The sequence below is a fragment of the Diceros bicornis genome, chromosome 3 (assembly GCF_020826845.1).
Source record: "Diceros bicornis minor isolate mBicDic1 chromosome 3, mDicBic1.mat.cur, whole genome shotgun sequence".
Classification (NCBI taxonomy): domain Eukaryota; kingdom Metazoa; phylum Chordata; class Mammalia; order Perissodactyla; family Rhinocerotidae; genus Diceros; species Diceros bicornis.
Window position 1 is genome coordinate 71497450 of NC_080742.1, and position 13896 is coordinate 71511345.

The 13896-nt window shown below is 38.8% G+C and overlaps 1 protein-coding gene across 1 annotated transcript in view; it reads left to right on the forward strand.

Annotated features, from left to right (window-relative positions):
- CPED1 (cadherin like and PC-esterase domain containing 1) overlaps nucleotides 1-13896 on the forward strand; it is a 266766-nt gene that overhangs the window by 246302 nt on the left and 6568 nt on the right. Inside the window, exon 22 of the mRNA XM_058529011.1 lies at nucleotides 3325-3471. Coding sequence (XP_058384994.1) covers nucleotides 3325-3471 — 147 coding nt within the window. The remainder of the gene's footprint in view (nucleotides 1-3324; nucleotides 3472-13896) is intronic.

Sequence of the window (13896 nt, forward strand, 5' to 3'; positions counted from 1 at the left end):
CAGTTCTTATAGAAGGTAGTAAATTAGTCTCAACACTGAATAGAAGTCTCAGAAAAGAAAAGAAAGACAACAACTGTAGGTAGGACAACAGCTGCTCTTGTTCAAGCAAGGAGAGTGTGCGGGCAGCCAGGTTTGTGTGCAATTCCTCAGGAGAGCTTGGGGAGACAGGAAGTTGTCCATTTAAAATGTAAGCTGAGGGAGATTTATTTTTGTGGCAATGTTGAGCTCTCTTAGCTTTTTCCAACACAGATTACAGGACTGCCCTCTCCTTTCTTGAAATTTTGCCTACCTGGATTTGTGATGCAAAAGCAAGAGAGCTGGTAGAAAGTGGCCCAAGTAAAGCCTCCAAATTGAGCCTCTTGGAGTCAGGAAGGGTTAAGGTCATGTAAAATGAGTGGAGGTATTTAGCATCTGGGGTAGCTGAAGGGTTTGAGACTGTCGGGGATTAGAAGAGGGGTCCTCTGATAATTTTTGCTATGGGTTATGAGTTGAATCTCCTTTAATGTTATTTGAAGGCTACAGCTCAAGATTGCAATTCCTTCTGGAGGACTCTGGTGGCTCCACATTGCCTCTTTGATTGAGCTCCCTGCAGGAACTGGAGTACTTGTGGCCCCTACTTATATTTGGGTTACTAACTCAGAACCAATTCATCTCAGCAGACAGCAAACATTTCTTCAGCACTTACTATGTGCCAGACACTGTGTTAAACATTATGCCTACCACCAGTGCTTGGATGGTGCTCATCAGTCTTTTCAAACTGAGTGAAGACAAAAGGTGGAAAGAAGAGGAGGGGAAACGATAGAAAAAGAGAGGAATAATAGCAAGAGGAGGTGGAAAATAAATCTGAACTCCTCATCATGTGTTCACGTAGCCATTGAAGACTTGGCCTCTGCCTTCCTCTGTAGACTTACCCCTTGCTACCAATGCATATGCACAAATGTACACACACACACTGTCACAACACCACTGAGCTCAGTGATGCTAAGCATGTTTCAGCTTCTTAAGCACACCATGCTCTCAGTTACCTCCAGGCCTTTGAAATCACTGTTCCCTCTTGGAGCGCACTCTCCCACCACCTCCTCCCCTGAGTAACTTCCCATAACCCTTCAAGTGTTACTTTAAATGCTATTTCCTCTGGGAAGACTTAATTGACACAACCTGATTGGCTACTCCTGTCATGAGCTCCTATAATAGTGTCTTGTGTCCTCATTCATGTTACTCAACAGACAATCCTTGGTCATCTGTCTTCCCTGCTAGACTCAATCTCTGTGAGAGCTAGGAGCGGCGAGGGAGGGCTGCATTGCTCACTCTGGTACCCAAATGGAAAACACAATGCTCAGCACATAGCAGACTCTCAAAAAATATCTTATGCATGAATGACTGAGTGATATTTTGTATGATTTGGCTGCTCCCAGATCGCCTCTTTAGGACTGAGACAGTCATACCCCCGGGCTGCTGGGAGTGTGGCCAATTGATGACTCACACCTGAATCCCAGCAGAAATTGCATTTTGCTGCAAAGACCCAACTTGCCTGTGCAGAAGCACCAAGACTCAGCCCCCTTCCCTTAATTTGGGCCATCTAGGAAGGACCATCCCAGCTCTAGAACTCCCGGTGGGATCCAGGAAAGCCTCTGTTGCAACTACATCGCTCCTTTACAGGGGTTGATCCCAAGAACACTCTCCTGTCAGCCTCTTGCAAGCAAATTTCCATCTCAGAGTCTATTTCCCAAAGGAACAGACCTTTCTCTAGAAAATTTTCTCTAGAAACCGCTTACTATAAAGTTCCATGTACCTTTCATAGTTAGACATATTAAAGTTGAGAAAATACATGTAACTAGATAAGAAAAAGCCTACAAACAGTATTGAGCATCATTTTTCATGTGATGGCACAGACCAAATTTGCATCTGTCTCTTTCCCTCCATAAAGAAGAAAAGGCTCTTCTTCATGAGCCTTTTCTATTCACTACCTTTATTTTGGGGGAAACACTCTTTGACTGTCACATAAAAATAGGTATGCAAGCACAGTGGACTGCTTCTTTTATACTGCTTCTTTTTCCTTGCAGTTGGATTAACAAATGCAAGCAATTTCCTTTTTTACCTGAAAAATGGAAATCATTTTTGTCCTTTAGGAAAGGCAAAGGGAGTACAATTCTCTCCCTGTGTCAGTTTGGGTTTTCCAAGAAACAGACACTAAGACAGGGTTAGCAGAATCAAGGGATCTATTGGGGAGAATGCCTGGAAAGAAAAAAGAGAAGGGTGCAGGAGTAGGCAGGAAGAGTTTCAGACCACAGTACCCAATGCATAGTACTCAATCTTGCACCAAATATTTTTTGAGTGTCTACTAGGTATTGGGAACTGTGTTTCTCTCTAATGTGTCTAATATGAAGGGAGTGGAAGAAGGATGGATTAGGTAGAAAGAGTCTCAGACTACAGGTCAGTCTGAGGAAGTCTGGGCCAAGCCGATGAGGAATCCTGGAACTAGAGTAGTCAGTGGAGGAGTCTCTCCTCTCGACAGTGGACCTGAACTAGAACTCCCACCCAGCACAATCATTGTCTGGGATGTGGTTGGGGAGGGAAGAATATGATGCAGAGAAGCAGCAGCTGGAGCCTTCACTCAATTCTGTTGCTCTCCAAAGCACACACCTCTTCTCTGTGTCCCCACCCCCATGCAACTGGCAAACCTCACTCTGCTCAGGTACCCCATCTTGAGGCCTCACTGTCCAGCTGCCTCCTTGCCCCTGCAGAGCTATTTGCTTTTCTCGACTAGCCCAGAGCCTGGTATATTTACCTCCAATAAAGGGCTTAGTACATGTTTACACATCTGTTTCTCCTATTAGAATGCAATGTCTTAAGAACAGGGACCACGATTTATTTATCCTTGTATTCCTGTCCCTCAGCACAGAGCTAAGCACAAAACAGATACTAGTTAAATTCAAACAATTAAATGAATAAGAATCTAAATAGATAGAGATAGCATTTGTGATTTTCAAGTGTTGGCTTTTAAATTGAAATTTTTAGATATTTCAATGGATCTTTGTGGGCAATAAACCTAACTACTTTTCATAAGAAGGGAATGTTCCAAACTGTGTGTCATTATAGATATTAATGTATTGTTATTTTATTTATACATAAATGTTTATATTTATATTGGATAAAAAAATTAGAACACATCTTTATTTAAGAAATGCATGTGAAATTAATTTTTTATCTCATAATAGGACCAATTTGTAAAAAAGATGACATTTACCTGATTTCCACTTGAGTTATGAAATTATAAAACAATCCTCTTAATAAAAATTCTCATTCTGCTGCCTTGCAATGCAGGGTGAAGTTCAGAACTTATGGAAAGAAAATTTGATTATTCTGGATGCTGCAAAAAAATATGGCTATGAAGTGGTTGACACATTCACTATAACAATGGGGCGATACAAAGAGTTTCTGCAGGGGACATGTGGATGCCATTTTCATGAGGTATTTATGCTGGCTCTCTGATTTTTGTTGCTTTTTTTTTTAATTTCTTTAATTTTTTTAATTTTTTTTTAAATTTCTCATTGTATCTTTAATTGCATTGTCAGTCTTATTTTGCATTAAAAAACCATGTCAGGAGGAAATTAAATGACATATTCATCATCACTAAGCCAAAGCATGTAGCAGTCATAACTCAAGGCTCCACAAAATGAGGTGTCAAAAAAATTAGTGTTTATGAAGATACTTGAAAACTAGGATCACTGGTCAATACAAGCAGGAAGATAGGAACCTGGCGAGCGCTTGCCTTGTCTAATAGGCTTGATCCTTCCCGTGAGAAATTGTGTCCAAAGAAGGTGGAAAATGTCTTTAGTAGAGGCAGCTTGCAAATTAAGATGATTTAATGTGCTAAACTAATGAATCACCTTCCTCCATTCGTTTATCCAATGCATCAACAGGAGGGCCTATGTTCTGAGTAGTTTTTCCTCCCGGTGATGAAAATGATTTTATTTGTCGCCAGTATTTAAATAGGCTGATAAGGTGATAGCAGAAAATAATTTTATCCTTTTACCCCCTGTCCTTTCAAACTCTGTGGATTATTTCTTCCTTTCCACTTGAATAAAATCTTGGTAGGTCCCATAACTTTAAAACCACTTTCAGGTAATAAAAGGACTCCGATCACTTTCAGGCATAAGAAGATTATATCTTCAATACTAAAATCGCCCAGCCCTGTATTATAACCACATGAAGTTATTTCCTTCCCCCAGCTCAGGCCTGCCTCAGTCTCAAAAGTAGGAAAGAGAGTGCAGGAGGCTTCTTTCCTAGTTCCCCATCTGGCTTTGCTACTTTTCTTCTCCTACCCCTTTCTTCACGGTCAGGTTAGGGGAGATGTTAAGGGCAACAAAAGTCTTACTTGACTGGCATAAGCATCATAAGCATAACCCATCGATGTGCTTTCTGGGGATGCCAATTCTTTCTTTTTAAGGACCTTTTGTGGACTTCCTTGAAGACATCCCTCACTGGGGCCCTCTAACTGTAGCTTCCCTGATAGAGGCACTACCTCTCTTGTAGCTGCATTCCTTCCTGGGCCCCTTGGCTTCCAATTGTCCATCCTTCTGTCAGGGGTCACATTGCCCCTCTAGGCATCCTCTCGTAAATATTCAAGATAGCACTAGGCTTGCTATACTCAGTTGCCCACATTTGGCCCACAAGAAACACTCATGTATCCTTGCTCTGCTATGGCTAGAAATACAGTTAGCTCCCAGTGCAGCCCTCTCTTTTCCTCTCTCTTTCTCTCTCCCTCTTGCTCTCTCTGCCACCTTAAAGCTGATCTATAGCCACAGTGTCTCATACCAGTTCTAATGCTCCCCAAACCCCAAAAGACATGTGTCCACCTCTCAAAGTTGGTCTGTTGAAGCTCTCTCTCACTTGGCTTAAAGCAGAGGTGAAGCAACTCCCCAAGAGGGGGGAAGACCACAAAGCATTTGGGAAACTTCTCACATCGAAATTCTCTCTCTTCCTTCCCAACTCTCTTAATAAGACAAGGGTTTGCAAAACTGGATTTTGTCCACATTTTTGCAAGTTTTGTATACATTGTCCAGACATTGCTTTGGAATATGAGGTTACTTGGCTACTGTTGTTTGCTCTGGATCTCAGGAGCCTCAGCTGAAACCGTGATAGAGTTGTTGATCATCAAAACGACCATTTGATCATCCTGTCAGATATTGATTCACTCGTTCTTTCTCACATGGCTCCCTTTATAAACCAGGATGCAGTCATTAGAGGGTTGACTAGTGAAATGACGACTAAAGGTTTCTTATGATCCTGTTTTTCAGCCATAAGATGACAGTCAGAATCCATCTTGGTCCTCAGATTTTTATGAATACTCAAAAGTTATTGACACTGCATTAGTTCTTCTGTATGTTCTAGTAATAGATTCGTGTTATATTTTCATGTGACAAATGAAATTGCATCTCAGAGAAGTGAAAGCCTGCACCCACAGTAGAGAGCATAGCATTTTAACTTTTGATCTAGCAACTTGAAGCTTGGCCATGTTGTTGCAGAACAGATTTTAAGCTGTAGGATACTGTGTGTCTGTATATTTTCTCCCACCACAAAATATAACACCCTTCCAGTGCCTATCCTATTTGCAAAAGGTTGAGACTTAGAAACACAAGAGCAGGTAGCCGGGAAGAGGAAGAAACAATGAAATTGCAGCTGAGCCAGCTCATTATCATAGTTGACCACAAAAACATGCCAAAGGTTGCCAAACCCACAGAAAATGGGGACTCTGAAAGACAACATACAAACTTTTTTTGCCTCTTTTAGAAAAGGTTTATTTATTTATTTATTTTTACATAATGTGTCTTCAATTAGTATTTTGGGGGAGGGTGTCTGTTTTTCTTTTTCAGCTTTAGTGCTCTGGAAGTCTAAAAAGAAGTTCTCCAATGATTTCCAGCATGGCTCCAATTAAAAACAGAAGATGTCCTTCCCACATGATTGCATTACATATATCTCCTGCCATAGCATCAACCAGTTGACACTAATAGTCATTGAATTTGAGAACTACAGAAAAGACTCTTTGAACCATTAGAACTAGAATATTGGCTTATAATTATTACTAACAAAAACCAACCTTAATTTGCATAATAATGATTTAAGTATGTCAGGTAAAATTATTTCACTTATTTGAGTTTGTAATTGTTTGTGTGCAATTATCATGGATAAATTGTTTTTTCTTAAACTTTATTACTAATGTGTGCTGTCTTGATAGCAAGCTATATAGGTATCCCCAAATTATCTCAGTTGATTCTGGAGCAGTGTTGTCCATTTTGAAGTTTTCATGTTTGAGCTGAAATACTTCTGGGAGCATTTGCCTTTCCAGGTACAACGTAGAGCTAAGCTCATCTTTCTCAACTGACTCCCTTCATCACAAAGTCTCTCAAAGCCATTCATCACTTAGGCATAACTGTTGCTTAATCTTGAACAGTTTGTACCACTTGTACCTCAGGAAGTTTCTGGTGCTGACACTGATATTTTATAATCTTTCTAAACCATCACCCAACATCTTAAATCACTTTTAACTTATTATAAACAATTAAGAAAATCTAAAGCTTTTTGCAAAGGATGGTTTGGTGATGAAGAGAGCAAGACAGGAAAACATAGATTATCGGTCTCATGCAAAACATATTCTAGGGCAGAAATTCACTAATAATAACTATTTCTTCCTCTGTGCGCATCTTATGAGCTGGCAAAGGAAATTGTCACACAGTAATAGCAATAATTAAAATCAGCTATATTAGAGCCATAAGAATTTAGATTTGGGAGACTTGTATCTTCTGTTGTTCAATTAAACCATTCTCACAGTAGATTCGCAGATACCTGAGAAGGAATGATATAATCGTTACAGTAAGATCTTGATGAGTCCTCTTTGATTTGTGGTGAGAATTTTATCACAGACATAACAAGCCTGCTCCAGTGGGCTCTTGTTGCCATAGGTGAGATTAAAGGTTGTGGGTCATCTCTTTCACCTGTCAAGGCACCAAGAGGGAATATGTTGCCATCATGAATCTATAAACAATTTCCCAACCGGTGTCCATCAGTTTTGACTAAAATGTTTCTGCTGATTAGAAAAACAGGTGTTTCTTTTCATGGGTAGAAATGGAATTTTGTTTTCCCAATGTTTATGCAGGACAACAAACAGGATCCAGGTAGCTCTTGCCCAAGGGTGGTTTTGGCTGGTGCCTTTAGTTATGAGGCAAACATCTACTGGGAAGAAGCTAAAACCTGGAAGGGATGCAAAAATATTATCAGCCCAAACCTAGCAGCAGAAGGGGCAAATCCACAACCAATTGTTACATGATTATTAATCAGTCTAATCGGTTGTACAGATCTTAGATGATATCTCTGGTTTCTGGCAGGTGTAGCTACAGCTTTTGATTCAGTCAAAAAAAATAAAAGAACCCTCTGGCATCACCACCCAGCTCTAATACCAGCAAGTTTCCTTTGATTTTGGCACCGTGGAAAGAAAAAGAGATTTTCAGTTCTTTGTCAGAGATGATTTCTCATTATTATTTAATCTTCATCATATACTCTGTACTATTTAATCTTAATTAAATGAACAGAAGCTTATCTGGCCTAGAAATGTTTTCCTTCTATACCACGGGCCTAAAGTTTTTCTCTTTCTTCTTCAAACTTTAAAAGTTTATCATAAACTCAATGAAGAAAAAGAGTTTAAACTTATCTATCTAAAAAAACGGAAGTAATGACTTTTAGAGAACAAAGAACTGATCCAAATATAGTTAGATCCCAGAATTTAACTATCAACATGGCTATTTTTAATAATGGCAATTATTATTTTTAGTAATGGCAATTTAATTCAATAAATTTTTTGAGTTTCTACATAAGCATTGCACTAACTGCTATAAAATGAGCTAGGAGAACATTTTGTAGTTTTCTCATGAGCATCTCAAACTCAACATTTTCCCAAAGAGAGAATTAATATTCCCTTTAAACTTTTTTCTTCTCTAGTATTCCTGAATTTATTGCACTGTCATTTACAAACGAATTTATTGCACTGCCATTTACAAACTAGGGTCATCCTTGATTCCTTCTTATCTTTCTCCAGCCTCCTTAACAACCTCCACCCAGACAGTTACCAAGTCCTGTTCACCTTCTAAATAGTCTCTCAAGTCTTTCCCTTATACTCTGTTCCAGTTGCCTCAACCTTGTTTATTCTTTACTTAGTCATCCAACATTTGTTTTGTGAATGTAGTTCTAGAGCTAAACAGTAGTGATGCAAAAATAAGTAAGATATACTCTCTGCCCTCAAGACATTGTAGTTAGAGGGTCAAGCATAAAAACCCATATTATGGAACAATATGTTAAGTGGCATGTTAGAGATATAAATAGGATATTGTAATAACACCAAGAAGGGGCACCTAATGCAATCTGAGGTTTGAGGGAGCCTCTCCTTAAAAACTGTTCAAGTTGATTGTTAAAAGATGAGTAAGCCCTAGTCAAGGTAATAGAGTGATGGCAGAAGGAAGGCCATTCCAAGCCCATGGGACAATGTGAACCAAAGTAGCTTTGAAATAACCTGATGTTCTCAGGAAATCACAGGCAATTCTGTATATTGTAGAATGTCAGTTGTAAAAGGGGACTGGCAAAAGTAGGCTAGGGCCAGATCATTTATCCTATAGGTGATGAAGAGCCAATGAAAGGTTTTAGAGAGAAGTGAGATGATCACGTCTTTGTTCCAAATACCTAAGTCTGATAACAGTGAGAAGGGAAGATTTGAAGAGGACTAAGTCAGGGAAAGAAGTTAGGAGACTTTCAGAAGTCAGGTGAGAGATGATAAAGTCTCACCCAAACCAGGACACAGACAGCAAACATAAAAGAGAAGCAGACAAATGCAAGCCCTACTTAAAAAAATAATATCTGCGGATCTTATCTGTGGCATGAGGAAGTAGGAAGAATCAAAGAAGATTCCTAATTTGGATGATGGATTAGAAAGCTGAACCAGCAACTGAGACAAAGAATAACTGAGAAGGTTCTGGCTTAGGGAAAAGATGATGAATTCAGTTTTGAACATGTTGTGTTCAAGATGCCTGTAGGACATCCAGCTGGAGATCTCTAACAGGCAGTGAGACATGCAAGTCTGAAGCTTGAGGGACAGGGTGGGGCTGGAGATAAAAAGTTGGAAGTCATCAGAAATAGGTAATAGTTAAAACCATGAGACTAGATCATCCAGAGAAAGTACATAGAGTAAGAAGAGCTGAGGGAGGAACTCTTGGAAACACCAATATTTAAGGAAAGTTTGGAGAAATAGGAGCATTTGAATTTAGAGGAAAACTCAAGTGGAGTGTGGTGCCATGGAAAGCCAAAAAGTGAAAATTCGTAAGGAGAGATCAAAACAGGGTCAACATTGTCAAATGTAATAAATAGATCTATTAAGATAAGGATTTTTAAATAGTCATTGATTTTGGCATTGAGAAGGTCCTTTCTGACCATATTAAGAATAGTTTCAGTAAAATACTGGGGGCAGGAATTAGACTACAATAGATTGAAGAGGTAGGAGAAATGAGAAAAGGGGGCTGGTAAAGCCTTTCAACAAGTGAAAATAAGAAAGGGGAAAGATATTGCATTTAGGAAAGAAAGTGATGTACGGGCAGTTTATAGGAGGAATAACTCTGGCATGTTTATGAACAGAGACAGAATAATCAATACTACAAGATAAATCAAGAATACAGGAGGGTAGAACTGTTGGGGCCAGGACCGTGATAATATGCAAGAGGGTCAGCTCAAGGACACTGTAAATAGTTGGTAAGGTGCTGATAAATGAACAAAGGTGGGCTGGAGGGTCTCTTCTTCCCTATCATTTATTTGCCTTAGAGTATTGCGATATTTTCATCTTAGAGCCTTCACTTTCAACTTCTCTAATTCATCCTTCATGCCCCAACCAGGATAATGTTGCTATACTTCAAATCCAATGTTATCATTTAAAATCTTGCATTGGCTCTTAACTAAAGAGGAGTTACAGAAGTTTTCACTGCCTGCCATTCCTACACTTCCTTTTTGGGAACGTAATTCTAGACAGTCCTTTCTGTGTAAAATAATTAGTGTTCATTCCATCATCTGCAAATTGAATTCTAGCTCTTTCTACTGGTTGATTAGAGATCAGTTCCTGTTGAGAATGAATTCATTAGCAATAATGGAGCCCAACCTTTTCTGAGATGGTTTGGTACAAAATCCTTTTCCAAAGCGAGCACCCTGTATTGAATGGTGGTAACACCAATTACATCAGGGTCTCTCTCTTAAGAAGGATAGTCAAATGGAGAATGAACAAAGAGAGTGTCAGTCACTCTATGTTGAACTAGTATTATGACCCAATGAGACAGCTATACATCCCAGCCTCTGCGATACTGGAACCTAGAATGTCAATATGGCTAAGAAAGAGAGTCTGACCCATCACTATTTCATGTTCTTTGCAATAAACCTTCATTTCTGGGAGTTTACTACCAACCTTTAAGTGCCAAGCTGAGATGGACTTTGAACTGCTTTGATTAGCATTTCCTACTTTATGTTTTAATGTTCTTGTCTTGTGAAAACAGGTTCTGTGCTTTGGGAAATACTGCATACCCCTCCAATTAAGGATTCTCAAATAATATTAGTATATCAAATGATCCCAAAAGCCCTTACAGCAAGAGACTATTTAGCTTGGTTTTACCCAGTTTTCCCCCGAACTTTTTTGACCACAGAACCACTTTTCTTCTTTAATAACAACTATTAACACCTCAATAAACACATTTTGGGAAAACTAGCATAGAGGATAAGGTCTATAATCATGTGTGGAGTCCAGGTTATGTGGCAGATTGACCACAAGCATTTATCTACTCTTCCACTTGAAACTCCACTAAAAAGACTTTAAAGACACAAAGCTTTTTAACACTCCCCAAAAAAGACAGAATAAGACATAGATCATAACACACAAGAAATCCAAATTCATGTTAAGAAGTTGACTTAGCCTACAAAGGAAGTCACAATGTGAAGTGCCTAGAGAGGAGAAGGACCACTCAGAGCTGAAGTACACCTGCCCCTCAGATCTTCTGTGGCTCAGACCTGAAGGAGCCAGCGCTGAGGAAGGCAGGGCTGAGGCACAGGTCAGAAACAATTAGTTAAAAATCTGTATGCAAATTGGTGGATCCCAAGCCCCTCACCCCACCCATGCAGTCAAGAAGCTATATGCCTACCTACAATTTCTTTTAAAATGGAACAGCAGAGGGTCTGGACTCAGAAACACAAGTATAGTAAAGAACAATTAACCTAGAGGCTGCAATTAGAAAGATGAAAGTGAAAATTGGCACCTGAAGGGTGGAGCCCCTAAAATTCTCCCCAGACCACCTAGAATACTGGCAGACAGGCATACGCCACCGCAGACAGGAGGCTGGAGAGCTCTTCTGGCAAGAAATTGAATGGCCCAATAGAAGATCTCCTTTAAAAGGCCAGAGTAGTGCTGAGCGTATCACTATAGTGAAGCCAGCAGCTGGAAATGTTGGTCCACACAAATTGTTTCTAAGTAAGATTTTAGCGCCATATTAAATAAAAGTTCTAAGTTCAAGAGAGACAGATGGAAAAAAATACCTGTGAGTTAAGGTCAAAATAGATTCCAAGACTCAAGATGTACGTCGAAATAGAGCAGTGTAGGAACTTAGCTTGTAATCAATCAGACTAATGAAGGTCATTCAAATAGTATCAAGAATTCAGTGACATGAATAATCAGCCACTTGGGAAACTGAGTTAAAGACAGAGGAGTTAGTGTCTAGGGAAATGCATAGGAGTGCAAGATAGAACCTGCAGTTTAACATTAAACTAGTAAACTGTTGTCTGTAGCTCCTTATAATCAATCTCCCCACCTTAGAGCAGAATTTGTTCCCAGAACCAGGAACTGAGCTCCGTCTAGGCGCAGCAGTTAAAAAGACCCAGCTGTTGAGTAAGCAGGTTGGAGATTTGGAGGTAGGGTGAGAGACTGAGACACTGCAAATCTGGAAACACCAAAACGGAAAACAAAAAAAAAAACCCCTCATTCCTAAAGAAAACTTTAGTCTTGCCCTCTAATCCTCAGCATCTTTGACCCATTCAGAAGTTGGACTCCCTTCAATCAAAACATAGCTTATTTCATGTGGCCATAATTAAATGTTTGGGGGGGGTGATGAAAGAATTTCTTATTATCTGTAAAAATTGCACCATTTCCTGAAATGGAATTATGAATTACAAGGACTGGCTTCTAGCTATTGTTTGTTGCTTTATTTTTATTCTATTTCTGTGAATTCTTAGGCTACTTTTTCAGCTGGTCATAAATATTGTGACTGGATCTTGGATTGAATGTCCTGTCTGCAGAATGACTATACCAAATAAAAAGTGCTTCAATAATATACATTTATCTTAAAAGACTACATTAGCACATTTTCCTAGGCAATCTCATGTTTTCCAACCTTAGAAAGCCCTTACCCTCATTCCTATTCAGACCCCACCCATGATCATGAAACATGTTTGTAATCAGAACATCCTCTCCACCTAATCCGGTCTAGAGAGATTTTGGAACACTTGCACCACCAAAAATTGTTTTCTATTTTGTTCTGTGGATCTGGAACCACATCAGAAGTTCCTTGGGTGTTATTCAGGTCGAGATCAGTTTAGGAAAGGTATTTGCTTGTAATCTGCCTGACTCTTTTCCAACTCACCAAGCTTTCTCTTTTTGTACTGGCTTTTTGAAAATTCAAAGTTATTTCAGATGCAGCAATTAATGGTAATACACTCATTCTGATAAATATTTATGTGAAATCAATTCTGTGTATTGAAGTTAGATGCATTTAATAGTAAAAGTTGCAACGTTAGTTTTGTTGTATAATTTACAACAGTTTTTCGTTTGTTTGGGAAGTCTTACGATAGCCATTGGCCAAAACCAGTCTAGTTGAATTATGGCCATTTGTATGCCTTCTAAAATGTCTGTGTGCCCAAGTCCTTAATTCTGTAGAGATGTGGAAAGATCTACAATCATGAACTGGTAGATCTCTTAGCTTATAAGAAGCCTATGAAAAAGTAAAATTTACTTCTACACGCCAAAGCACAGAATTTCAATTCTTGTTACACTGAGTCAGAGAAAAATGTGATCATCTACATATCCTATAATATCTTATCATTACAGCACTTGATTCCAGCTCCAAAATGACTCCTTTCTAAGTTTCTATAGTTAATGTATTAAAAATATATTATTGTTTTGAAACACTATAATCTTTACTTGAAAGTCTTTTCCCACATGTAACTTAATCTAAATTTGAACATTGCTGTGAGAAAAATAATTTTTATTATTACGTTTACACTTGTGATTATAGAACAATGCTGATCTAACAGGTTATCACACTTCATGGAAATCAATTGTCCTTCACTATTTTTTCCTAATGTTAAATATAATTTGCCACAGCAAATTCACAAAAGGAAAATAAACAACAACAAAAACTAAAGACAAGGAGTTACTCTGGATTATTTTAAAGTGGCAAAAAAATTGTCATTTAACATTCATGTTTAAAGTAATGTAAATGTTTGCCAAATCATATATGTATGTATTCTTAATCATATGTAGTAGTTCTTTATCCTTTTAGATAGACATGTCTCTTTCTCAGTGTTCAAGTCAGGCGTACCCAAATTTAGAGAAGTGTTTGGAGGGGTCAAACCATTAGAATCTGTCTCCGATTGAGGTGACCACTGTATACAAACATCTAGTGTCTTTGTCTCTGGTTCAAGGCCTACATCTTTCACTGATGTTTTCTAATAACTCATTTCTGTTGTTTATTATTATTATTCCCTGGAGGTAACCTAACATTTGTATTGCTAACAGCTCTCTTTCAAAGCCACATTCCAGTTGACGCTTCA